Source organism: Hyla sarda (genome assembly GCF_029499605.1).
Source record: "Hyla sarda isolate aHylSar1 chromosome 1 unlocalized genomic scaffold, aHylSar1.hap1 SUPER_1_unloc_19, whole genome shotgun sequence".
Classification (NCBI taxonomy): domain Eukaryota; kingdom Metazoa; phylum Chordata; class Amphibia; order Anura; family Hylidae; genus Hyla; species Hyla sarda.
In genome coordinates this window covers 220,001-244,734 of record NW_026607580.1, presented here as the reverse complement: position 1 = coordinate 244,734, position 24,734 = coordinate 220,001, and the positions used below count along the sequence as shown (strand labels likewise).

At 45.5% G+C, this 24,734-nt stretch overlaps 2 protein-coding genes and 1 pseudogene across 3 annotated transcripts in view; 2 read left to right on the top strand and 1 right to left on the bottom strand.

Moving 5' to 3' along the window:
- Positions 1–24,734, top strand: part of LOC130298050 (zinc finger protein ZFP2-like) — a 308,006-nt pseudogene that overhangs the window by 138,462 nt on the left and 144,810 nt on the right.
- LOC130298047 (oocyte zinc finger protein XlCOF6.1-like) lies at positions 1,156–23,001 on the top strand. 2 transcript variants are annotated; one of them, XM_056550933.1, is made up of 5 exons: positions 1,157–1,389; positions 4,429–4,577; positions 6,686–6,865; positions 20,657–20,783; positions 20,872–23,001. In XM_056550933.1, the coding sequence occupies exons 2-5, from the start codon at positions 4,500–4,502 to the stop codon at positions 21,921–21,923; spliced, it is 1,437 nt and encodes a 478-aa protein (XP_056406908.1). In that variant the 5' UTR covers positions 1,157–1,389; positions 4,429–4,499; the 3' UTR covers positions 21,924–23,001. The 2 variants fall into 2 exon arrangements, with proteins under 2 accessions (XP_056406909.1, XP_056406908.1); XM_056550934.1 differs by lacking the exon at positions 6,686–6,865 and having other exon boundaries at positions 1,156–1,389.
- The window catches only part of LOC130298049 (uncharacterized), a 40,891-nt gene continuing 31,643 nt past the window's right edge, over positions 15,487–24,734 (bottom strand). Inside the window, exons 2-3 of the mRNA XM_056550935.1 lie at positions 16,543–16,596; positions 15,487–16,444 (exon numbers count right to left, since the gene is read on the bottom strand). Of these exons, the coding sequence (XP_056406910.1) occupies positions 15,687–16,346 (660 nt within the window). The 5' untranslated portion in view covers positions 16,347–16,444; positions 16,543–16,596 and the 3' untranslated portion in view covers positions 15,487–15,686. The remainder of the gene's footprint in view (positions 16,445–16,542; positions 16,597–24,734) is intronic.

The window sequence follows — 24,734 nt, the reverse complement described above, 5'->3', positions numbered from 1 at the left end:
GGAGACAAGAGGAGTGAGGATCCTGATCACAAGAGCTTACAATCTATGAGGAGGAGGAGACAAGAGGAGTGAGGATCCTGATCACAAGAGCTTACAATCTATGAGGAGGAGACAAGAGGAGTGAGGATCCTGATCACAAGAGCTTACAATCTATGAGGAGGAGACAAGAGGAGCGAGGATCCTGATCACAAGAGCTTACAATCTATGAGGAGACAAGAGGAGTGAGGATCCTGATCACAAGAGCTTACAATCTATGAGGAGGAGGAGACAAGAGGAGTGAGGATCCTGATCACAAGAGCTTACAATCTATGAGGAGACAAGAGGAGTGAGGATCCTGATCACAAGAGCTTACAATCTATGAGGAGGAGACAAGAGGAGTGAGGATCCTGATCACAAGAGCTTACAATCTATGAGGAGGAGACAAGAGGAGTGAGGATCCTGATCACAAGAGCTTACAATCTATGAGGAGGAGACAAGAGGAGTGAGGACCCTGATCACAAGAGCTTACAATCTATGAGGAGACAAGAGGAGTGAGGACCCTGATCACAAGAGCTTACAATCTATGAGGAGGAGACAAGAGGAGTGAGGATCCTGATCACAAGAGCTTACAATCTATGAGGAGGAGACAAGAGGAGTGAGGATCCTGATCACAAGAGCTTACAATCTATGAGGAGGAGGAGACAAGAGGAGTGAGGATCCTGATCACAAGAGCTTACAATCTATGAGGAGGAGGAGACAAGAGGAGTGAGGATCCTGATCACAAGAGCTTACAATCTATGAGGAGGAGGAGACAAGAGGAGTGAAGATCCTGATCACAAGAGCTTACAATCTATGAGGAGGAGACAAGAGGAGTGAGGATCCTGATCACAAGAGCTTACAATCTATGAGGAGGAGACAAGAGGAGTGAGGATCCTGATCACAAGAGCTTACAATCTATGAGGAGGAGGAGACAAGAGGAGTGAGGATCCTGATCACAAGAGCTTACAATCTATGAGGAGACAAGAGGAGTGAGGATCCTGATCACAAGAGCTTACAATCTATGAGGAGGAGGAGACAAGAGGAGTGAGGATCCTGATCACAAGAGCTTACAATCTATGAGGAGGAGGAGACAAGAGGAGCGAGGAAAAAGGGAAAATTCCCGCCATTTCCGAGCTCCGCCCACTCCAGTCACATGATCATCCTCACAGGTCCTTCAGCACAACCTACTCTAGCCTGCTATATTCCGCCCACATACTACTGGTCACATGATTGTGACATCACCACAGGTCCTACACCTCCGGCATCTACTTGGTTACGAACAGGTTCTAGTCGGGCAGAAAGAAGATTATATGAGGAGGAGGATTGTTACAGTGTGTCACCCCAGTAGTAAGGAGATTACATGAGGAGGAGGTTTGTTACAGTGTGTCACCCCAGTAGTAAGGAGATTACATGAGGAGGAGGTTTGTTACAGTGTGTCACCCCAGTAGTAAGGAGATTACATGAGGAGGAGGTTTGTTACAGTGTGTCACCCCAGTAGTAAGGAGATTACATGAGGAGGAGGTTTGTTACAGTGTGTCACCTCAGTAGTAAGGAGATTACGTGAGGAGGAGGTTTGTTACAGTGTGTCACCCCTGTAGTAAGGAGATTACATGAGAAGGGGGTTTGTTACAGTGTGTCACCCCAGTAGTAAGGGGATTACATGGGGAGGAGTTTTGTTACAGTGTGTCACCTCAGTAGTAAGGAGATTACGTGAGGAGGAGGTTGGTTACAGTGTGTCACCCCAGTAATAAGGAGATTACATGAGGAGGAGGTTTGTTACAATGTGTCACCCCAGTAGTAAGGAGATTACATGAGGAGGAGGTTTGTTACAGTGTGTCACCCCAGTAGTAAGGAGATTACATGGGGAGGAGGTTTGTTACAGTGTGTCACCCCAGTAGTAAGGAGATTACATGAGGTGTGGGTTTGTTACAGTGTCTCACCCCAGTAGTAAGGAGATTACATGAGGAGGAGGTTTGTTACAGTGTGTCACCCCAGTAGTAAGGAGATTACATGAGGGGGAGGATTGTTACAGTGTGTCATCCCAGTAGTAAGGAGATTACATGAGGACGAGGTTTGTTACAGTGTGTCACCCCAGTAGTAAGGAGATTACATGAGGAGGAGGTTTGTTACAGTGCGTCACCCCAGTAGTAAGGAGATTACATGAGGAGGAGGTTTGTTACAGTGTGTCACCCCAGTAGTAAGGAGATTACATGAGGAGGAGGTTTGTTACAGTGTGTCATCCCAGTAGTAAGGAGACTACATGAGGAGGAGGTTTGTTACAGTGTGTCACCCCAGTAGTAAGGAGATTACATGAGGAGGAGGTTTGTTACAGTGTGGCACCCCAGTAGTAAGGAGATTACATGAGGAGGAGGTTTGTTACAGTGTGTCACCCCAGTAGTAAGGAGATTACATGTGGAGGAGGTTTGTTACAGTGTGTCACCCCAGTAGTAAGGAGATTACATGGGGAGGAGGTTTGTTACAGTGTGTCACCCCAGTAGTAAGGTGATTACATGAGGACGAGGTTTGTTACAGTGTGTCACCCCAGTAGTAAGGAGATTACATGAGGAGGAGGTTTGTTACAGTGTGTCACCCCAGTAGGAAGGAGATTACATGAGGAGGAGGTTTGTTACAGCGTGTCACCCCAGTAGTAAGGAGATTACATGAGGTGTGGGTTTGTTACAGTGTGTCACCCCAGTAGTAAGGAGATTACATGAGGAGGAGGTTTGTTACAGTGTGTCACCCCAGTAGTAAAGAGATTACATGAGGAGGAGGAGGTTTGTTACAGTGTGTCACCCCAGTAGTAAAGAGATTACATGAGGAGGAGGAGGTTTGTTATAGTTTGTCACCCCAGTAGTAAGGAGATTACATGAGGAGGAGGTTTGTTACAGTGTGTCACCCCAGTAGTAAGGAGATTACATGAGGAGGAGGTTTGTTACAGTGTGTCACCCCAGTAGTAAGGAGATTACATGAGGAGGAGGTTTGTTACAGTGTGTCACCCCAGTAGTAAGGAGATTACATGAGGAGGAGGTTTGTTACAGTGTGTCACCCCAGTAGTAAGGAGATTACATGAGGAGGAGGTTTGTTACAGTGTGTCACCCCAGTAGTAAGGAGATTACATGAGGAGGAGGTTTGTTACAGTGTGTCACCCCAGTAGTAAGGAGATTACATGAGGAGGAGGTTTGTTACAGTGTGTCACCCCTGTAGTAAGGAGATTACATGAGGACGAGGTTTGTTACAGTGTGTCACCCCAGTAGTAAGGAGATTACATGAGGAGGAGGTTTGTTACAGTGTGTCACCCCAGTAGTAAGGAGATTACATGAGGAGGAGGTTTGTTACAGTGTGTCACCCCAGTAGTAAGGAGATTACATGAGGAGGAGGTTTGTTACAGTGTGTCACCCCAGTAGTAAGGAGATTACATGAGGAGGAGGTTTGTTACAGTGTGTCACCCCAGTAGTAAGGAGATTACATGAGGAGGAGGTTTGTTACATTGTGTCACCCCAGTAGTAAGGAGATTACATGGGGAGGAGGTTTGTTACAGTGTGTCACCCCAGTAGTAAGGAGATTACATGGGGAGGAGCTTTGTTACAGTGTGTCACCCCAGTAGTAAGGAGATTACATGGGGAGGAGGTTTGTTACAGTGTGTCACCTCAGTAGTAAGGAGATTATGTGAGGAGGAGGTTTGTTACAGTGTGTCACCCCAGTAATAAGGAGATTACATGAGGAGGAGGTTTGTTACAGTGTATCACCCCAGTAGTAAGGAGATTACATGGGGAGGAGGTTTGTTACAGTGTGTCACCCCAGTAGTAAGGAGATTACATGAGGAGGTGGTTTGTTACAGTGTGTCACCCCAGTAGTAAGGAGATTAGATGAGGAGGAGGTTTGTTACAGTGTGTCACCCCAGTAGTAAGGAGATTACATGAGGAGGAGGTTTGTTACAGTGTGTCACCCCAGTAGTAAGGAGATTACATGAGGAGGAGGTTTGTTACAGTGTGTCACCCCAGTAGTAAGGAGATTACATGGGGAGGAGGTTTGTTACAGTGTGTCACCCCAGTAGTAAGGAGATTACATGAGGAGGAGGTTTGTTACAGTGTGTCACCTCAGTAGTAAGGAGATTATGTGAGGAGGAGGTTTGTTACAGTGTGTCACCCCAGTAATAAGGAGATTACATGAGGAGGAGGTTTGTTACAGTGTATCACCCCAGTAGTAAGGAGATTACATGAGGAGGAGGATTGTTACTGTGTGTCACCCCAGTAGTAAGGAGATTACATGAGGAGGTGGTTTGTTACAGTGTGTCACCCCAGTAGTAAGGAGATTACATGAGGAGGGGGTTTGTTACAGTGTGTCACCCCAGTAGTAAGGAGATTACATGAGGAGGAGGTTTATTAAATGTGTTCTGGTTCTGTGATTTAGGCTCCTTTTATTCAGGACTATCCCCTCCAGCTGATCCAGTTGTCTCCTCTTCCCCTGAATGACCCCCAAGAATGGACAAGGACAGGAATGAGACGACTGAGAAAATATTACACTTCACCTTAGAGATCCTCCACCTGCTGACCGGAGAGGTGAGGTGACCCATCTACATTTCCACCATTGTTGTCCCCCCCATCTACATTTCCACCATTGTTGTCCCCCCCATCTACATTTCCACCATTGTTGTCCCCCCCCCCATCTACATTTCCACCATTGTTGTCCCCATCTACATTTCCACCATTGTTGTCCCCATCTACATTTCCACCATTGTTGTCCCCATCTACATTTCCACCATTGTTGTCCCCATCTACATTTCTACCATTGTTGTCCCCATCTACATTTCTACCATTGTTGTCCCCATCTACATTTCCACCATTGTTGTCCCCATCTACATTTCCACCATTGTTGTCCCCATCTACATTTCCGCCATTGTTGTCCCCCATCTACATTTCCACCATTGTTGTCCCCCATCTACATTTCCACCATTGTTGTCCCGCCATCTACATTTCCACCATTGTTGTCCCCATCTACATTTCCTCCATTGTTGTCCCCATCTACATTTCCACCATTGTTGTCCCCCCATCTACATTTCCACCATTGTTGTCCCCATCTACATTTCCACCATTGTTGTCCCCCCATCTACATTTCCACCATTGTTGTCCCCATCTACATTTCCACCATTGTTGTCCCCATCTACATTGCCCCCATTGTTGTCCCCATCTACATTTCCACCATTGTTGTCCCCCCATCTACATTTCCACCATTGTTGTCCCCATCTACATTTCCGCCATTGTTGTCCCCATCTACATTTCCGCCATTGTTGTCCCCATCTACATTTCCGCCATTGTTGTCCCCCCATCTACATTTCCACCATTGTTGTCCCCCCATCTACATTTCCACCATTGTTGTCCCCCCATCTACATTTCCACCATTGTTGTCCCCATCTACATTTCCACCATTGTTGTCCCCCCGTCTAAATTTCCACCATTGTTGTCCTCATCTACATTTCCACCATTGTTGTCCTCATCTACATTTCCACCATTGTTGTCCCCATCTACATTTCCACCATTGTTGTCCCCCCGTCTAAATTTCCACCATTGTTGTCCTCATCTACATTTCCACCATTGTTGTCCTCATCTACATTTCCACCATTGTTGTCCTCATCTACATTTCCACCATTGTTGTCCCCCATCTACATTTCCACCATTGTTGTCCTCATCTACATTTCCACCATTGTTGTCCCCCATCTACATTTCCACCATTGTTGTCCCCCATCTACATTTCCACCATTGTTGTCCCCCATCTACATTTCCACCATTGTTGTCCCCCATCTACATTTCCACCATTGTTGTCCCCCCGTCTACATTTCCACCATTGTTGTCCCCATCTACATTTCCACCATTGTTGTCCTCATCTACATTTCCACCATTGTTGTCCCCATCTACATTTCCACCATTGTTGTCCCCCATCTACATTTCCACCATTGTTGTCCCCCCATCTACATTTCCACCATTGTTGTCCCCCCGTCTACATTTCCACCATTGTTGTCCCCATCTACATTTCCACCATTGTTGTCCTCATCTACATTTCCACCATTGTTGTCCCCCATCTACATTTCCACCGTTGTTGTCCCCATCTAGATTTCCACCATTGTTGTCCCCATCTACATTTCCACCATTGTTGTCCCCATCTACATTTCCACCATTGTTGTCCCCCCCATCTACATTTCCACCATTGTTGTCCCCATCTACATTTCCACCATTGTTGTCCCCATCTACATTTCCACCATTGTTGTCCCCCCCATCTACATTTCCACCATTGTTGTCCCCATCTACATTTCCACCATTGTTGTCCCCATCTACATTTCCATCATTGTTGTCCCCCATCTACATTTCCACCATTGTTGTCCCCCCCATCTACATTTCCACCATTGTTGTCCCCCCATCTACATTTCCACCATTGTTGGCCCCCATCTACATTTCCACCATTGTTGTCCCCCATCTACATTTCCACCATTGTTGTCCCCCCATCTTTGGCCCCGCTCTATGTTCTGGATGTCTCTTTGTAGGTGAGGTCTCCAGAACAGACCCCAGTATTCCAGATGTGCTCACTAGAGCTCTATACAGGGGGCACAATCTCCTCTTTGTAGTGGGGGAGGAATACTGGGGTCAGTCCCCTTATTGTCTCTCTCCATACACAGGATTACACCATAGTGAAGAAGACATGGGGGGAGTGTGTGGCCCCCAGGAGCCATCTCCATGAGTCAGGAGAAAGGAGCAGGGCCCGGGGCCCCATCATGGAGCCTCCACCTCACTCACTGATACATGAGAAGAAGATCCTAGAACTCACCCACAGGATCACTGAGCTGCTGACTAGAGAGGTGACCCTGCTGGGACATTATACAGTAATGGAGGGGTCTGGTGATGACTGGAGAGGTGACACTGCTGGGACATTATACAGTAATGGAGGGGTCTGGTGATGACTGGAGAGGTGACACTGCTGGGACATTATACAGTAATGGAGGGGTCTGGTGATGATTAGAGAGGTGACACTGCTGGGACATTATACAGTAATGGAGGGGTCTGGTGATGACTGGAGAGGTGACACTGCTGGGACATTATACAGTAATGGAGGGGTCTGGTGATGATTAGAGAGGTGACACTGCTGGGACATTATACAGTAATGGAGGGGTCTGGTGATGACTGGAGAGGTGACACTGCTGGGACATTATACAGTAATGGAGGGGTCTGGTGATGACTGGAGAGGTGACACTGCTGGGACATTATACAGTAATGGAGGGGTCTGGTGATGATTAGAGAGGTGACACTGCTGGGACATTATACAGTAATGGAGAGGTCTGGTGATGACTGGAGAGGTGACACTGCTGGGACATTATACAGTAATGGAGGGGTCTGGTGATGATTAGAGAGGTGACACTGCTGGGACATTATACAGTAATGGAGGGGTCTGGTGATGATTAGAGAGGTGACACTGCTGGGACATTATACAGTAATGGAGAGGTCTGGTGATGACTGGAGAGGTGACACTGCTGGGACATTATACAGTAATGGAGGGGTCTGGTGATGACTGGAGAGGTGACACTGCTGGGACATTATACAGTAATGGAGGGGTCTGGTGATGACTGGAGAGGTGACACTGCTGGGACATTATACAGTAATGGAGGGGTCTGGTGATGATTAGAGAGGTGACACTGCTGGGACATTATACAGTAATGGAGGGGTCTGGTGATGACTGGAGAGGTGACACTGCTGGGACATTATACAGTAATGGAGGGGTCTGGTGATGATTAGAGAGGTGACACTGCTGGGACATTATACAGTAATGGAGGGGTCTGGTGATGACTGGAGAGGTGACACTGCTGGGACATTATACAGTAATGGAGGGGTCTGGTGATGACTGGAGAGGTGACACTGCTGGGACATTATACAGTAATGGAGGGGTCTGGTGATGATTAGAGAGGTGACACTGCTGGGACATTATACAGTAATGGAGAGGTCTGGTGATGACTGGAGAGGTGACACTGCTGGGACACTATACAGTAATGGAGGGGTCTGGTGATGATTAGAGAGGTGACACTGCTGGGACATTATACAGTAATGGAGGGGTCTGGTGATGATTAGAGAGGTGACACTGCTGGGACATTATACAGTAATGGAGAGGTCTGGTGATGACTGGAGAGGTGACACTGCTGGGACATTATACAGTAATGGAGGGGTCTGGTGATGACTGGAGAGGTGACACTGCTGGGACATTATACAGTAATGGAGGGGTCTGGTGGTGATTAGAGAGGTGACACTGCTGGGACATTATACAGTAATGGAGGGGTCTGGTGTTTTTTTTATTTATTTTTTTTAAATTTAAATTTAGTACATACAAAATCCATTATTACTTACATCATTATATAAAAAAATAAAAAAAACACGAAACCCCACCCCCTCCCTTTTGCCTCCCCCCCCCCCCCCCCTTAAGACAGCCTGCCTGAAATCCATTAACTTCCTTCCTTTCCCTCCTCCTCTCTTGCTCTTTTCTCCCTTTTCACTATCTGCTCTCTCCCAGGGCGGCCATTTATTCTTGTTTTTTTTATTTCTTTCACTGTCTTTGAACCACAACAACTCATAAGTTCTCACCTTATTTATCCCTCCCAACCATTCTTCCCTTGATGGAACCGCTGGGGCCAACCATTCTTCCCTTGATGGAACCGCTGGGGCCAACCATTCTTCCCTTGATGGAACCGCTGGGGCCAACCATTCTTCCCTTGATGGAACCGCTGGGGCCAACCATTCTTCCCTTGATGGAACCGCTGGGGCCAACCATTCTTCCCTTGATGGAACCGCTGGGGCCAACCATTCTTCCCTTGATGGAACCGCTGGGGCCAACCATTCTTCCCTTGATGGAACCGCTGGGGTCAACCATTTCCTAAGAATCAAATTCTTTGCCCCTCATAATACTCCAAGTATAAGATCCGTATGCTTAGTTCCCACTATCTCTAGTCCATAAATTGCGACCTTAGGTTCAAAGAGCAATCCCCCCCCCCCCTATTCTAGCTTTAATAGTTCTAAACACTACACTCCAAAATGTTAGCAACTTCGTGCAATTCCATATGATATGTAACCAATTACTTCCCTCAAACCCACACTTGGGGCATTGTGCATTCTCCCTAACATTCATTTTATAGAGAATTTGCGGTGAGTACTGTCCCCGATACTAACATTAGGAAAGACCCCCTATTATTTGCATTGATCGTTGTTCTTCTAATATTCTTTAACACCAGTTTCCACTCTTCTTCTGTGATTCCACCTATATCCAGTGCCTGTCCTAACCGTACGTCCTCCCAACCCTTCTGACCTAACATTTTATATAAAGTGCTCATTATTTCCCCCCCCCCCCCCCCCCTGTGCACTTTTAATATATTCTGTAATGTGATAACACCCTACCCTTTAATTTCCCTTTTGGTTCTTCTTGTCCCAAGGTGTCTTTTAACTGTACATAACCAAAGTAATTAGTATTTTTTAGATTAAAGCGTTCACTCAAACATTCCCAATCTATTATTTTCCCATTTGTACAAACCTGCTCCAACAACCTAATTCCTTTATCTTCCCGATTCACATATTCTGCGATTTTCTTTATTTCTGGGAAGTTCTCATTTTCCCATAAGGGGGTACACCACACACTACTTGTTATCCCTGTGGCTGACTTCATACTATCCCATACTTGTACCAATAAGTCTTTAGCCATGTTCTCCTCTTCTACACCCTTCTTCAAACTCCCACTCTCCATCCACTCCAATATGGACCCATATTTCTTACACCCCCTTCCCAAATAATCCAACAGTGTTTGTTGCTCTTGAATAACCAATGTTAATTGGGATGCTATGAAGTATTGATGAAAATTAGGGAGACCCACCCCTCCTTCCTCTAAGGGATGGTACAAATATTGACTCTTGATCCTGACTCTTTTTCCGCCCCATATAAGATTGTTTAATATACTTTCCAATTTTTTAACCCCTTCAGGACGGAGCCCATTTTGGCCTTAAGGACCAGAGCGTTTTTTGCACATCTGACCACTGTCATTTTAAACATTAATAACTCTGATGCTTTTAGTTATCATTCTGATTCCGAGATTGTTTTTTCGTGACATATTCTACTTTAACATTTAACATGGTGGTTAATTTTTGTGGTAACTTGCATCCTTTCCTTGTGAAAAATCCTAAAATTTGATGAAAAATTTGAAAATTTAGCATTTTTCTAACTTTGAAGCTCTCTGCTTGTAAGGAAAATGGATATTACAAATAAAAAAAATTTTTATTCACATATACAATATGTCCACTTTATGTTTGCATCATAAAAGTGACGAGTTTTTACTTTTGGAAGACACCAGAGGGCTTCAAAGTTCAGCAGCAATTTTCCAATTTTTCACAAAATTTTCAAACTCACTATTTTTCAGGGACGAGTTCAGGTTTGAAGTGGATTTGAAGGGTCTTCATATTAGAAATACCCCACAAAAGACCCCATTATAAAAACTGCACCCCCCAAAGTATTCAAAATGACATTCAGTCATCATTTTAACCCTTTAGGTGTTTCACAGGAATAGAAGCAAAGTGAAGGAGAAAATTCACAATCTTCATTTTTTACACTCGCATGTTCTTGTAGACCCAATTTTTGAATTTTTACAAGGGGTAAAAGGAGAAAATGTATACTTATATTTGTAGCCCAATTTCTTTCGAGTAAGCACATACCTCATATGTCTATGTAAAGTGTTTGGCGGGCGCAGTAGAGGGCTCAGAAGCGAAGGAGCGACGAGGGGATTTTGGAGAGTACGTTTTTCTGAAATGGTTTTTGGGGGGCATGTTGCATTTAGGAAGCCCCTATGGTGCCAGAACAGCAAAAAACCCTCACATGGCATACCATTTTGGAAACTAGACCCCTTGAGGAACATAACAAGGAATAAAGTGAGCCTTAATACCCCACAGGTGTTTCACGACTTTTGCATATGTAAAAAAAAAAAATATTTTTTTTCACTAAAATGTGTTTCCCCCCAAATTTCACATTTTTCCAAGGGTTAATAGCAGGAAATACCCCCCAATATTTGTAACCCCTTCTCTTCTGAGTATGGAGGTACCCCATAAGTTGACCTGAAGTGCACTATGGGGAACTACAATGCTCAGAAGAGAAATTTTGGGGGGCTTTTTTCGCTTTTACCTCTTGTGAAAATGTAAAGTATAGGGCAACATCAGCATGTTAGTGTAAAAAATTAAATTTTTTTACACTAACATTCTGGTGTAGACCCCAACTTTTCCTTTTCATGAAGGGTTAAAGAAGAAAAAGCCCCCCAAACCTTGTAACGCAATTTCTCCCGAGTACAGCGATACCCCATATGTGACCCTAAACTGTTGCCCTGAAATACGACAGGGCTCCGAAGTGAGAGAGCGCCATGCGCATTTGAGGCCTGAATTAGGGATTTGCATAGGGGTGGACATAGGGGTATTCTACGCCAGTGATTCCCAAACAGGGTGCCTCCAGCTGTTGCAAAACTCCCAGCATGCGTGGACAGTCAACGGCTGTCCGACAATACTGGGAGTTGTTGTTTTTCAACAGCTGGAGGCTCTGCTTTGGAAACAGTGGTGTACCGGACGTTCTTATTGGGGGAGGGGGGCTGTGTAGGGGTATGTGTATATGTAGTGTTTTTAACTTTTTATTTTATTTTGTGTAGGTGTAGTGTAGTGTTTTTAGGGTACAGTCACATGGGCGGGGGATTACAGCGAGTTTCCCAGCGCAAAATTTGCTGCATCTCAAGATGCGAGAAACCCACTGTAAAAGCCTCGCCCATGTGAATGTACCCTGTACATTCACAGGGGGGGTGCACCAGCTGTTGCAAAACCACAACTCCCAGCATGCATGGTCTGTTAGTGCATGCTGGGAGTTATAGTTTTGCAACAGCTGGAGGCACACAGGTTAGGAAACACTGAGTTAGAAACAGACATTGTTTCCCAACCAGTGTGTCTCCAGTTGTTGCAAAACTACAACTCCCAGCATGCCCAGACAGCTGAAGGGCATGCTGGGAGTTGTAGTTTGGCAACATCTGAAGGGCCAGATGTTGCTGAACTAAAACTCCCAGCATGTCTGGACAGTCAGTGCATGCTGGGAGTTGTAGTTTTGCAACAGCTGGAAGAGCACAGATTGGAGACCATTATACAATGGTCTCCAAACTGGGGCCCTCCAGATGTTGCAAAACTACAACTCCCAGCATGCCCAGACAGCTAAAGGCTGTCTAGGCATGCTGGGAGTTGTAGTTTTCAGACTTCTAGAAGCAGCAGTGAAGATCTTCAGGGCTGCCTCTGAGGACCACATACTTACCTGCCGGTCCCGTCGCTGCTCGTCCACGTGGCCGGTCCTGCCGCTGCTCCTCGGTCCCGCCGCTGCTCCAGGTAAGTCCGCCGGTCCCCTGGTGTTCCCCCCCTATGCCGCAGGTCCCTGCGAGCCCTCGCAGCCATCGTCCCCCGTTCTGCCCGACTTCCAGGGGCGGGCAGTGCGGGGGATCTGAACTTTCACCCCAGATCACTGTGATTGGTCCACAGGGACCAATCACAATGATCGCTGACCAGGACCATCAATGGATGGTCCTGGGGGGTGAAGCAGAAGTTGTCCCCTGCTGGAAACAGCGGGACTTCTGCCAGTTAACCCGTGCGATGCTGCGCATCGCCGGGTTAACTGAATGTCATTTATAAACGCCGGGATGCGCGAACGCACTGCACAACCCGGCGTTTATATATGACATTCTGCGGGAAGGGGTTAAACCAAATATTTTTAATCCATATGGGAGAAGCTCTCAAATAATGTGTTATCATGGGGAGTACTACCATTCTCAGCAGTCCTATTCTACCTGCCATTCCCAATCTCATTTACCTTCCCCAGCAGAGGTACCAAATTTAATCTCTCAAAATCCGAGACAGCGCTAGAGATCTTAACACCCAGATATTCCAAACTATCATTAACTCTTAGTACGTTTACAGGGCCAATAGGGACCTCAATTTCTACATCCAAAGGCATGAGACCGGATTTCTGCCAATTAATTTTCATTCCTGAGAAGTATCCAAATTTTTCCACTAACCTAATCACTTCCGGTACTTTCTCTACCGGATTCCTAACAAACAAAAGCACATTATTGGCATATAATAAAAATCTCTATCCCCTTGTACCCCAAACCCCTGAAAGACTTCTGTGTTCCTAACCATAGCTGCCAGTGCCTCTATAAAGAGTGCAAATAATAAAGGTGATAGCGGACAGCCCTGTCTTGAACCTCTTTTTAAAAATATCGTATTAGAAAATTTCCCATTAATACTAATTTTTGCTATAGGAGCTGAATAAGTTGTTTTTATAGCTTTTAAGAATAAAGTGCCCAAACTACATCTTTCCACCACCCCAAAGAGGAAGCCCCACTCCACCCTGTCGAATGCTTTGTTGGCGTCCAACGATAGGATGGAGCCGGGTCCCCTCCACGTGTTTGAATGTTAAGGAATGTCCTGTGTATATTGGAAAACATATTCCTACCTACCATAAACCCCCTTTGTTCTTGCCCTATCATCTCACCCAAAACCTTTTTTAATCTTCCTGCCCATAACTTCGCAAAAATGTTGTAATCTGTATTCAATAGTGATATAGGCCGGTAATTCTCCATCTTTTCCCTGTTGCCCCCCTTCTTGGGGATCAATATTATCACTGCTTCAGACATTGAAGGGGTCATAGCCCCTCTTTCCAAGGATTCATTAATAATCTCCAACAAGCAGGGTAACAGAGACCCATGAAATCTTTTAAAAAAATCAAATGAGAACCCATCAGACCCTGGGGCGGAATTCCCCGCACATGTTCTTAATGCTTCTTGGATTTCCCCCAGGCTAATCCCCTCTTCCATCTTCCTCTTCCCCTCCTCATTTAAACTTGGCCGAACTAAATTTTGTAAGAATGTTTTAATCTCCGCTTCTGATTTTACCCCTCAGATTCGTATAATGTTTGATAATACTCCATCGCTATCTTCCTTATCTCCTCTTGATCCGTTACTATTATTCCCTGTTTATTTTCTAAATTAGTAATTTCCGTATTTTCCCTTTGATTTTTTATTATACCAGAGAGCCACTTATTGGATTTCCCCCCTTCCGCATAGCGTTTTTGTCCCCAGAAAAAAATCCTATGTTGTGCCTTCTCAAGCATTAACTCTTTATATTCTTTTTGAGCTTGTTCCAGTTTTTCCCAATTCTCATCTCGGGCATCGTTTGCATAAACTTCCTCCAATTTTTTAATCTGATCTACCAAGTTATCTTCTTTCCTCCTTACTTTCCTCCTAAACTGGGTTATATTTCGGGTCAAAATCCCCCTCAAATATGCTTTCATAGCATCCCAAACCATAAATATATCGGCAGAACCTTTATTTGTAGCCCAAAACCATTTAATCTCCTCCTCTATACTCTTTGCCACATTTTCCACCTCAAACCAATGCGGATTAATATTTCTATTCTTGATCTGGGGGGGGGACCCGATCTTCACAACCAAAACTACAGACCACCATGGAGTGATCAGACAAGCCCTTGAGCTCATAGACAATTTTTTTAATACCCCTTGCTCCACTATCATTGGCCAGAATCATATCGATACGTGATGCAGTTTTATGGCTCAGATTGAAACAGGAAAAATGTTCTCGCAAAGTATTCAGGTTTCTCCGTACATCTCTCCATCCTGCTTCTTTACACAAATCTGCCAGGACATTCCTCCCCTCCTTCATTACTCCTCCTCTCCGGACCCTTTTGTTATCCATTACTGAGTTAAAATCCCCCATAATATATAAATCTTTGTAATTTTTATCCCTTAAAAAGTTCACCAGATTAACCAATACCTCTGTTTTGAAAGGGGGAGGAATATAAACAAAAGCAAGAATAACTTGTACCCTATTCCACTCTACGTGGAGGAACACAAATCTCCCTCTATCATCACAGCGAGCATTTCTAACCTGCATATTCATTTTACCGTGAATCAACACCGAGACCCCCGATGAGTAGTTTGTTCCAAACGAGTGGAATTCCTGAGCCGCCCATTTCTTTTTCATTAAATGGGCAGATTCTTTTGTTAAATGTGTTTCTAACAAACATACCACTGCAGGTAGATAATTTTTAACCCTATCCATGATAGCTACTCTTTTCTTCCTCTCCTTAATACCTCTAATATTCCATACTAACATTTTACCTCCTTGGCTACCCTGGGTCCCCATACTCTTTTACTGCACCATCTCTACTTCTAACCGGTTTCCAGGCTGTCTTCCCACCCCCCTCCCCCCCTATCCCCCACATCAACCCGCTTCTATCCACGGATCCCTTCACTATTCACTTAACTCCTCCGCTCCTCCCTCACCCCTCCAGACCCCTCCCCCCCCATTTTTTTTTATTTTTTTAAATATAATTAATAATCTTTACAGAACTTTTACAACCCCTGACTTTCCATCGATCTTCCCGCCTCTACTGCGGACAGGAAAATTAGTGTTTTTCCATCATGAACCACCCTCAAACGGGCTGGGAATAACAGTGAAAAAGCAATATTCAAATTATGGAGTCTCTTCTTAATGTCTCTATACTCCATTCTTTTCCTTTGAGTCTCTTTTGAGAAGTCCGGATAAAAGAAAACACCCGCACACCCAACTTAAATTTTTCCCCTCTCCCTTGATAACTTCAATAGGGTGTCTCTATCTTTAGCACACATAGATTTTAGCAGTAAGGTCCTTGGCAGAGCTCCGGGCGGTGGTTTGGTATATGGTATCCTGTGGGCTCTTTCTATAACATAACAGGTTGAAAACGTCCGTTCTCCAAAGGTGTCAGCTAGACATTTTGTGCAGAAGGCAATAGGGTCCGCTCCTTCTTCCCCTTCCGGGAGGCCAATAACACTTACATTCGCCCTCCTTGATCTATCCTCTAAATCTTCTATCTTCCTTTTTAAGAAATTATTTTCCTTTGTGAGTTCTTCCTGCACTTTCTCGATGCTTTGTAGTTTACCGTCCATCTGGGGCACCATGTTCTCTATTTCCCCCACTCTTTCTTTCACCTTTTTTATATCTTCACGGATAAAACTCACGTCTGAGCTGAGACTGCCCACTTGTACTGTAAAGTCTTCTAATGCTTTATTACTTTTTTCCACACCACTTAATATGGAAGTTAATATAGAATTATTCACATCTTCACTCTCTCCCTCCTCTCTTACTCCTTCCTCCTGAAGGGCTACGTATCTAGAGCCATACATGCTATCCCCATGTCTTTGTGTTCTAGTTTTTATTGTTTCTTTAGGTGATTTTAGAAATATATCCATTTTGCCTGCTTCTCCTGAACATTCCCGCCTGATCTCCTAGGCTGGATCTTGGGAGCCATATTAGTTTGTCTTTTTTATGTTATACTCGATGAAAACACCTGCACAGAAAAGAAGCAACAAAAAGTCCATGGTGTTTTCTTACCTCCCCCCCCCCCCCCCCTTGAGGCGTGAAGGTTCTAAAAAGTAATAGACTTACAGTTCCGTTGTTCAATTCTGCAGGCTCTAAGCTGTAAATCTTATTGCATACGTCCTGCAAAAAATCATACACCATTCAATAACAGAGAGTCACCAGCTCCTCTTTCTTAGTGGGTTATTTTATAGATTCAGACAGAGCAGTTCTTTTCAGTATACACCTCCTCCTCTCTACCGATACCTTCAGTTAACACGTTTTTGTTTCACCTTGTAGGTAGCTGTAAGTTTCCCCCACATAAGGTAATCGGCTTATATAACCAGTCCTGCAGTTTGCAGATCATATTCATATATACTCTTAACAACATTTATCCATATAGAGGAGGGGTAGCTGAAGGATTATAAGGGATATAGAGACATAGGGGAGGAGGGGGGGGGTCACTTATTAGATCCAAAACTGTGATAACGATACACCTCTCCCCCCCCCCCCCTCCACCACTCTTAATACAGTAGTTCAACCAGATTTCTCAATAAGTCCTCACATCATAATCCTGGCATCTGTAGCCCGACAGAGGAGGTATACCCAACAAAACTCTCATAGACTGCCATCGCCAGCCTCCATTCAAGAAAAACTTTCCTGGAACGGACCTCCGTAAAAAGGAGAAGATTCAAGCTCACCGCTGCTTGGTCTCTTCCCACCAGCCTGGCGCTGATCCTGGCTTCTGTTATCCTGGCTTCTGTTATCCGGGCTGATTACCGGCTAGAGGCTTCAGTCTCACGGTAAGCCCGCTCACGTGGTCCCCCAAGCTGCTTTGCACCGCTCGCGCTTGTCCCCTAGCACTTCGTCTACTCCTCTTCTTCCTGCCGGATCTTTTTTCTGCTGCCTGTGCACCTCCGCCACCACCGCTGTCCACTGCAGCGAAGCCGCCACACCCCCTCCCACGTCGGCCACCTCTATCTCCATACCGCAACGGGGAACAGACCCATCCATCAGGTGGTTCCTTTTTTTTTCCTTTTTTCTTTCTTTCCTCTTTTTCTTTCTTTTTTTTCCGCCCTAGTCAGGGGGATCCGTCCCGGGGAACAGCATCATTCCTCCCGGGGGGGGGGGGGGGGGGGAGGAGGGAGAGAGCCCTGGAGCGGACGGAGCTGACGAGATCATATCCTCTCGTCACGTGAGCCACTGCCGAGTGACGATAGCATTAACCCCATGGTGATAATTAGAGAGGTGACACTGCTGGGACATTATACAGTAATGGAGGGGTCTGTTGATGACTGGAGAGGTGACACTGCTTGGACATTATACAGTAATGGAGGGGTCTAGTGATGATTAGAGAGGTGACACTGCTGGGACATGTAATGGAGGGGTCTGGTGATGACTGGAGAGGTGACACTGCTGGAACATTATACAGTAAGGGAGGGGTCTGGTGATGACTGAAGAGGTGACACTGCTGGGACATTATACCGTAATGGAGGGGTCTGGTGATGAGGTGACACTGCTGGGACATTATACAGTAATGGAAGGGTCTGGTGATGACTGGAGAGGAGACACTGCTGGGACATTATACAGTAATGGAGGGGTCTGGTGATGACTGGAGAGGTGACACTGCTTGGACGTTATACAGTAATGGAGGGGTCTGGTGATGACTGGAGAGGTGACACTGCTGGGACATTATACAGTAATGGATGGGTCTGGTGATGATTAGAGAGGTGACACTGCTGGGACATTATACAGTAATGGAGGGGTCTGGTGATGACTGGAGAGGTGACACTGCTGGGACATTATATAGTAATGGAGGGGTCTGGTGATGACTGGAGAGGTGACACTGCTGGGACATTATACAGTAATGGAGGGGGTCTGGTGATGACAGGTGACACTGCTGGGACATTATACAGTAATGGAGGGGTCTGGTGATGACAGGTGACACTGCTGGGACATTAAACAGTAATGGAGGGGTCTGGTGGTGATTAGAGAGGTGACACTGCTGGGACATTATACATTAATGGAGGGGTCTGGTGATGACTGGAGAGGTGACACTGCTGGGACATTATACAATAATGGAGGGGTCTGGTGATGATTAGAGAGGTGACACTGCTGGGACATTATACAGTAATGGAGGGGTCTGGTGATGATTAGAGAGGTGACACTGCTGGGACATTATACAGTAATGGAGGGGTCTGGGGATGACTGGAGAGGTGACACTGCTGGGACATTATACAGTAATGGAGGGGTCTGGTGATGGTTAGAGAGGTGACACTGCTGGAACATTATACAGTAATGGAGGGGTCTGGTGATGACTGGAGAGGTGACACTGCTGGGACATTATACAGTAATGGAGGGGTCTGGTGATGACTGGAGAGGTGACACTGCTGGGACATTATATAGCAATGGAGGGGTCTGGTGATGATTAGAGAGGTGACACTGCTGGGTCATTATACAGTAATGGAGAGGTCTGGTGATGATTAGAGAGGTGACACTGCTGGGACATTATACAGTAATGGAGGGGTCTGGTGATGATTAGAGAGGTGACACTGTTGGTACATTATACAGTAATGGAGGGGTCTGGTGATGATTAGAGAGGTGACACTGCTGGAACAATATACAGTAATGGAGGGGTCTGGTGATGACTGGAGAGGTGACACTGCTGGGACATTATACAGTAATGGAGGGGTCTGGTGATGACTGGGGAGGTGACACTGCTGGGACATTATATAGTAATGGAGGGGTCTGGTGATGATTAGAGAGGTGACACTGCTGGGACATTATACAGTAATGGAGGGGTCTGGTGATGATTAGAGAGGTGACACTGCTGGGACATTATACAGTAATGGTGGGGTCTGGTGATGACTGCAGAGGTGACACTGCTGGGACATTATACAGTAATGGAGGGGTCTGGTGATGATTAGATAGGTGACACTACTGGGACATTATACAGTAATGGAGAGGTCTGGTGATGATTAGAGAGGTGACACTGCTGGGACATTATACAGTAATGGTGGGGTCTGGTGATGACTGCAGAGGTGACACTGCTGGGACATTATACAGTAATGGAGGGGTCTGGTGATTAGAGAGGTGACACTGCTGGGACATTATACAGTAATGGAGGGGTCTGGTGATGACTGGAGAGGTGACACTGCTGGGACATTATACAGTAATGGAGGGGTCTGGTGATGACCGGAGAGGTGACACTGCTGGGACATTATACAGTAATGGAGAGGTCTGGTGATGATTAGAGAGGTGACACTTCTGGGACATTATACAGTAATGGAGGGGTCTGGTGATGACTGGAGAGGTGACACTGCTGGGACATTATACAGTAATGGAGGGGTCTGGTGATGATTAGAGAGGTGACACTGCTGGGACACTATACAGTAATGGAGGGGTCTGGTGATGACTGGAGAGGTGACACTGCTGGGACATTATACAGTAATGGAGGGGTCTGGTGATGACTGGAGAGGTGACCCTGCTGGGACATTATACAGTAATGGAGGGGTCTGGTGATGATTAGAGAGGTGACACTGCTGGGACATTATATAGTAATGGAGGGGTCTGGTGATGATTAGAGCGGTGACACTGCTGGGATATTATACAGTAATGGAGGGGTCTGGTGATGACTGGAGAAGTGACACTGCTGGGATATTATACAGTAATGGAGGGGTCTGGTGATGATTAGAGAGGTGACACTGCTGGGACATTATACAGTAATGGAGGGGTCTGGTGATGACTGGAGAGGTGACACTGCTGGGACATTATACAGTAATGGAGGGGTCTGGTGATGATTAGAGAGGTGACACTGCTGGGACATTATACAGTAATGGAGGGGTCTGGTGATGATTAGAGAGGTGACACTGCTGGGACATTATACAGTAATGGAGGGGTCTGGTGATGACTGGAGAGGTGACACTGCTGGGACATTATACAGTAATGGAGGGGTCTGGTGATGACTGGAGAGGTGACACTGCTGGGACATTATACAGTAATGGAGGGGTCTGGTGATGACTGGAGAGGTGACACTGCTGGGACATTATACAGTAATGGAGGGGTCTGGTGATGATTAGAGAGGTGACACTGCTGGGACATTATACAGTAATGGAGGGGTCTGGTGATGATTAGAGAGGTGACACTGCTGGGACATTATACAGTAATGGAGGGGTCTGGTGATGACGGTATCATTGTGTGTCAGGTTCCTATAAGGTGTCAGGATGTGGCGGTCTATTTCTCCATGGAGGAGTGGGAGTATGTAGAAGGACACAAGGATCTGTACCAGGACATAGTCAGGATGGAGGATCACCGGCCCCTCACATCACAAGGTAAGAGGAGACATATATATAGATATCACTAAGATCAGATACCCGTTATATCTTATATATATTACAAATACCATTTTTATCTCAACAGAAGATGGAGAGATCATGGAGCGCTCCTCAGGACAAGATGGAGAGATCATGGAGCGCTCCTCAGGAGAAGATAGAGAGATCATGGAGCGCTCCTCAGGAGAAGATGGAGAGATCATGGAGCGCTCCTCAGGAGAAGATGGAGAGATCATGGAGCGCTCCTCAGGAGAAGACCTCCTTACCCCTAATGTCCATCCAGATCTATCCTATAATAATTCTTCTGATCTTGGGGAACCTTCTCCTCACCAATCACACATTGTTACCACAAGGACAGGTCAGAGAGGGGGAGAAATGATTCGATGTGATGAATGTGGGAAAGAGTTTACAAGTAAATCACATCTTGTTAACCATAAGAGAATTCACACTGGGGAGAAGCCATATTCATGTTCAGAATGTGGGAAATGTTTTATACAGAAATCAAATCTTGTTTCACATGAGAGAAGTCACAAAGGAGAGAAGCCATTTCCATGCTCAGAATGTGGAAAATATTTTTCACGTAAATCACATCTTAAAATACATATGAGAAGTCACACAGGAGAGAAGCCATATTCATGTGCAGAATGTGGGAAATGTTTTATACAGAAATCTAATCTTGTTTCACATGAGAGAAGTCACACAGGAGAGAAGCTATTTCCATGTTCAGAATGTGGGAAATGTTTTATATATAAATCACATCTTGTTGTACATGTAAGATATCACACAGGAGAGAAGCCATATTCATGCTCAGAATGTGAGAAATGTTTTGAAACAAAATCAAGTCTTGTTAGACATGAGAGAAGTCACACAGGAGAGAAGCCATATTCATGTTCAGAATGTGAGAAATGTTTTGAATCAAAATCAAATCTTGTTAAACATGAGAGAAGTCACACTGGAGAAAAGCCATATTCATGTTCAGAATGTGGGAAATGTTTCAGAGAGAGATCACAGCTTGTTGTTCATGAGAGAAGTCACACAGGAGAGAAGCCATATTCATGTTCAGAGTGTGGGAAATGTTTTATTACTAAAGGTAAACTAACCTTCCATCAGAGAATTCACAGGGATGAGAAGCTGTCTTGACATTCTCTGTGTTTTATAAGGAGTCCAGAGAGAAGGGCACCTTGTGTCTTATTTTTCTTTCATATATATGTATATAAAATGGACATTCTTGGTGGATTCAGTAATACCAAATAAATGTATAGCATACTCAAGTTATTTAACCTAAGGGGTTAAACCTCCTTAACGGGATACTCCGCCCCTAGACATCTTAGTTCTTATCCAAAGGATAGGGGATAAGATGTGTTATCACGGGGGTCTCGCTGCTGGGGTTCCCTACTGCACTTAGCGTTCGTTTAGAGCGTCGGGTGCAGCGCTGGAGGCTCGTGACGTCACAGCCAAGCCCCCTCAATGCAAGTCTATGGGAGGGGGTGTGGCCATGACTCTAAGCATCGCCAGTCTACAGCCAGTCGCTCCGTGCACTGGATGTCTGAGGTCCCACAGTTGAGATTGTGGGGGTAAATTACTTCTATTAAAAAAAACGTAATCCTTCCAGTACTTAGCTGCTGTATGCTCCACAGGAAGTTGTGTAGTTCTTTCCAGTCTGACCACCGAACAACACAACTTCCTGCGGAGAATACAGCAGCTGATAAGTACTGGAAGGGTTAAGATTTTTTAATAGAAGTCATTTACAAATCTGTTTAACTTTCTTGCACCAGTTAATAAAAAATAAAAATGTTTTCAGCTGAGTACCCCTTTAAAAGGAGGAAGTACAGGGGGGGCCATTTCTATGTATACACCTTAATAACATGGGGATGGTTGGTGATAATTTCCGGTTTGCGGCACATTAGTATATGTGAAGGGGGGGGGGGAAGTTTTCAAGATGGGTGGTGACCATGGCGGCCATTTTGAATCCAACTTTTGTTTTTTCAATAGGAAGAGGGTCATGTGACATCAAACTTATTGGGAATTTCACAAGAAAAACAATGATGTGTTTGGTTTTACTGTAACTTTATTCTTTCCTGAGTTATTTATAAGTTTCTGACCACTTATAAAATGTGTTCAATGTGCTGCCCATTGTGTTGTATTGTCAATGCAACCCTCTTCTCTATATACTGCTATATACTACTATATACACCGCAGGAGAAATGCTAGCACAGGCTTCCAGTATCTGTATACACTGCTATATACTACTATATACACCGCAGGAGAAATGCCAGCACAGGCTTCCAGTATACACTGCTATATACTACTATATACACCGCAGGAGAAATGCTAGCACAGGCTTCCAGTATCCGTATACACTGCTATATACTACTATATACACCGCAGGAGAAATGCCAGCACAGGCTTCCAGTATACACTGCTATATACTACTATATGCACTGCAGGAGAAATGCTAGCACAGGCTTCCAGTATACACTACTATATACACTGCTATATACTACTATATACACCGCAGGAGAAATGCTAGCACAGGCTTCCAGTATCCGTATACACTGCTATATACTACTATACTACTATATACACCGCAGGAGAAATGCTAGCACAGGCTTCCAGTATCCGTATACACTGCTATATACTACTATATACACCGCAGGAGAAATGCTAGCACAGGCTTCCAGTATACACTGCTATATACTACTATATACACCGCAGGAGAAATGCTAGCACAGGCTTCCAGTATCCGTATACACTGCTATATACTACTATATACACCGCAGGAGAAATGCTAGCACAGGCTTCCAGTATCTGTATACACTGCTATATACTACTATATACACCGCAGGAGAAATGCTAGCACAGGCTTCCAGTATCCGTATACACTACTATATACTACTATATACACCGCAGGAGAAATGCTAGCACAGGCTTCCAGTATCCGTATATACTACTATATACACCGCAGGAGAAATGCTAGCACAGGCTTCCAGTATCCGTAGTTTCAGGTGCTGCACATCTCGTATCTTCACAGCATAGACAATTGCCTTCAGATGACCCCAAAGATAAAAGTCTAAGGGGGTCAGATCGGGAGACCTTGGGGGCCATTCAACTGGCCCACAACGACCAATCCACTTTCCAGGAAACTGTTCATCTAGGAATGCTCGGACCTGGCACCCATAATGTGGTGGTCGCCATCTTGCTGGAAAAACTCAGGGAACATTCCAGCTTCAGTGCATAAAGAGGGAAACATCATCATGGAGCAATTTCACATATCCAGTGGCCTTGAGGTTTCCATTGATGAAGAACGGCCCCACTATCTTTGTACCCCATATACCACACCAGACCATCAATGTTTGTGTCCCAACAGTCTTGGAGGGATCTATCCAATGTGGGTGTCAGACCAATAGCGCTGGGTTTGTTTGGTAACTTCACCATTCACATAAAAGTTTCCTCATCACTGAACAAAATCTTCAGCGTAGCCTGTGCTAGCATTTCTCCTGCGTCGTTGCTATGCGCTGTGAGGCGCAGTGACGAGTGATGTCTTCAATGCGACATCACTCGTCATTGCGCAGCTCAGCGCATAGCAACAATGCAGGAGACGCGACACCGGAGCCAGAAGCAGCGCAGACCCGACCCCGGCAACAGGTAATTATAAAACTGGGGATGGGGGGGGGGCAATGGGGCAGCGGTGCCGATAGCCAAGGGGAGAGAAGCGGCAGCAGGGCTCTAGACCCCAGGAAAGGCAGGGGGAGAGAAGCGGCGGCAGCAGGGCTCTAGACCCCAGGAAAGGCAGGGGGAGAGAAGCGGCAGCAGCAGGGCTCTAGACCCCAGGAAAGGCAGGGGAGAGAAGCGGTGGCAGGGCTCTAGACCCCAGGAAAGGCAGGGGGAGAGAAGCGGCAGCAGGGCTCTAGACCCCAGGAAAGGCAGGGGGAGAGAAGCAGCAGCAGGGCT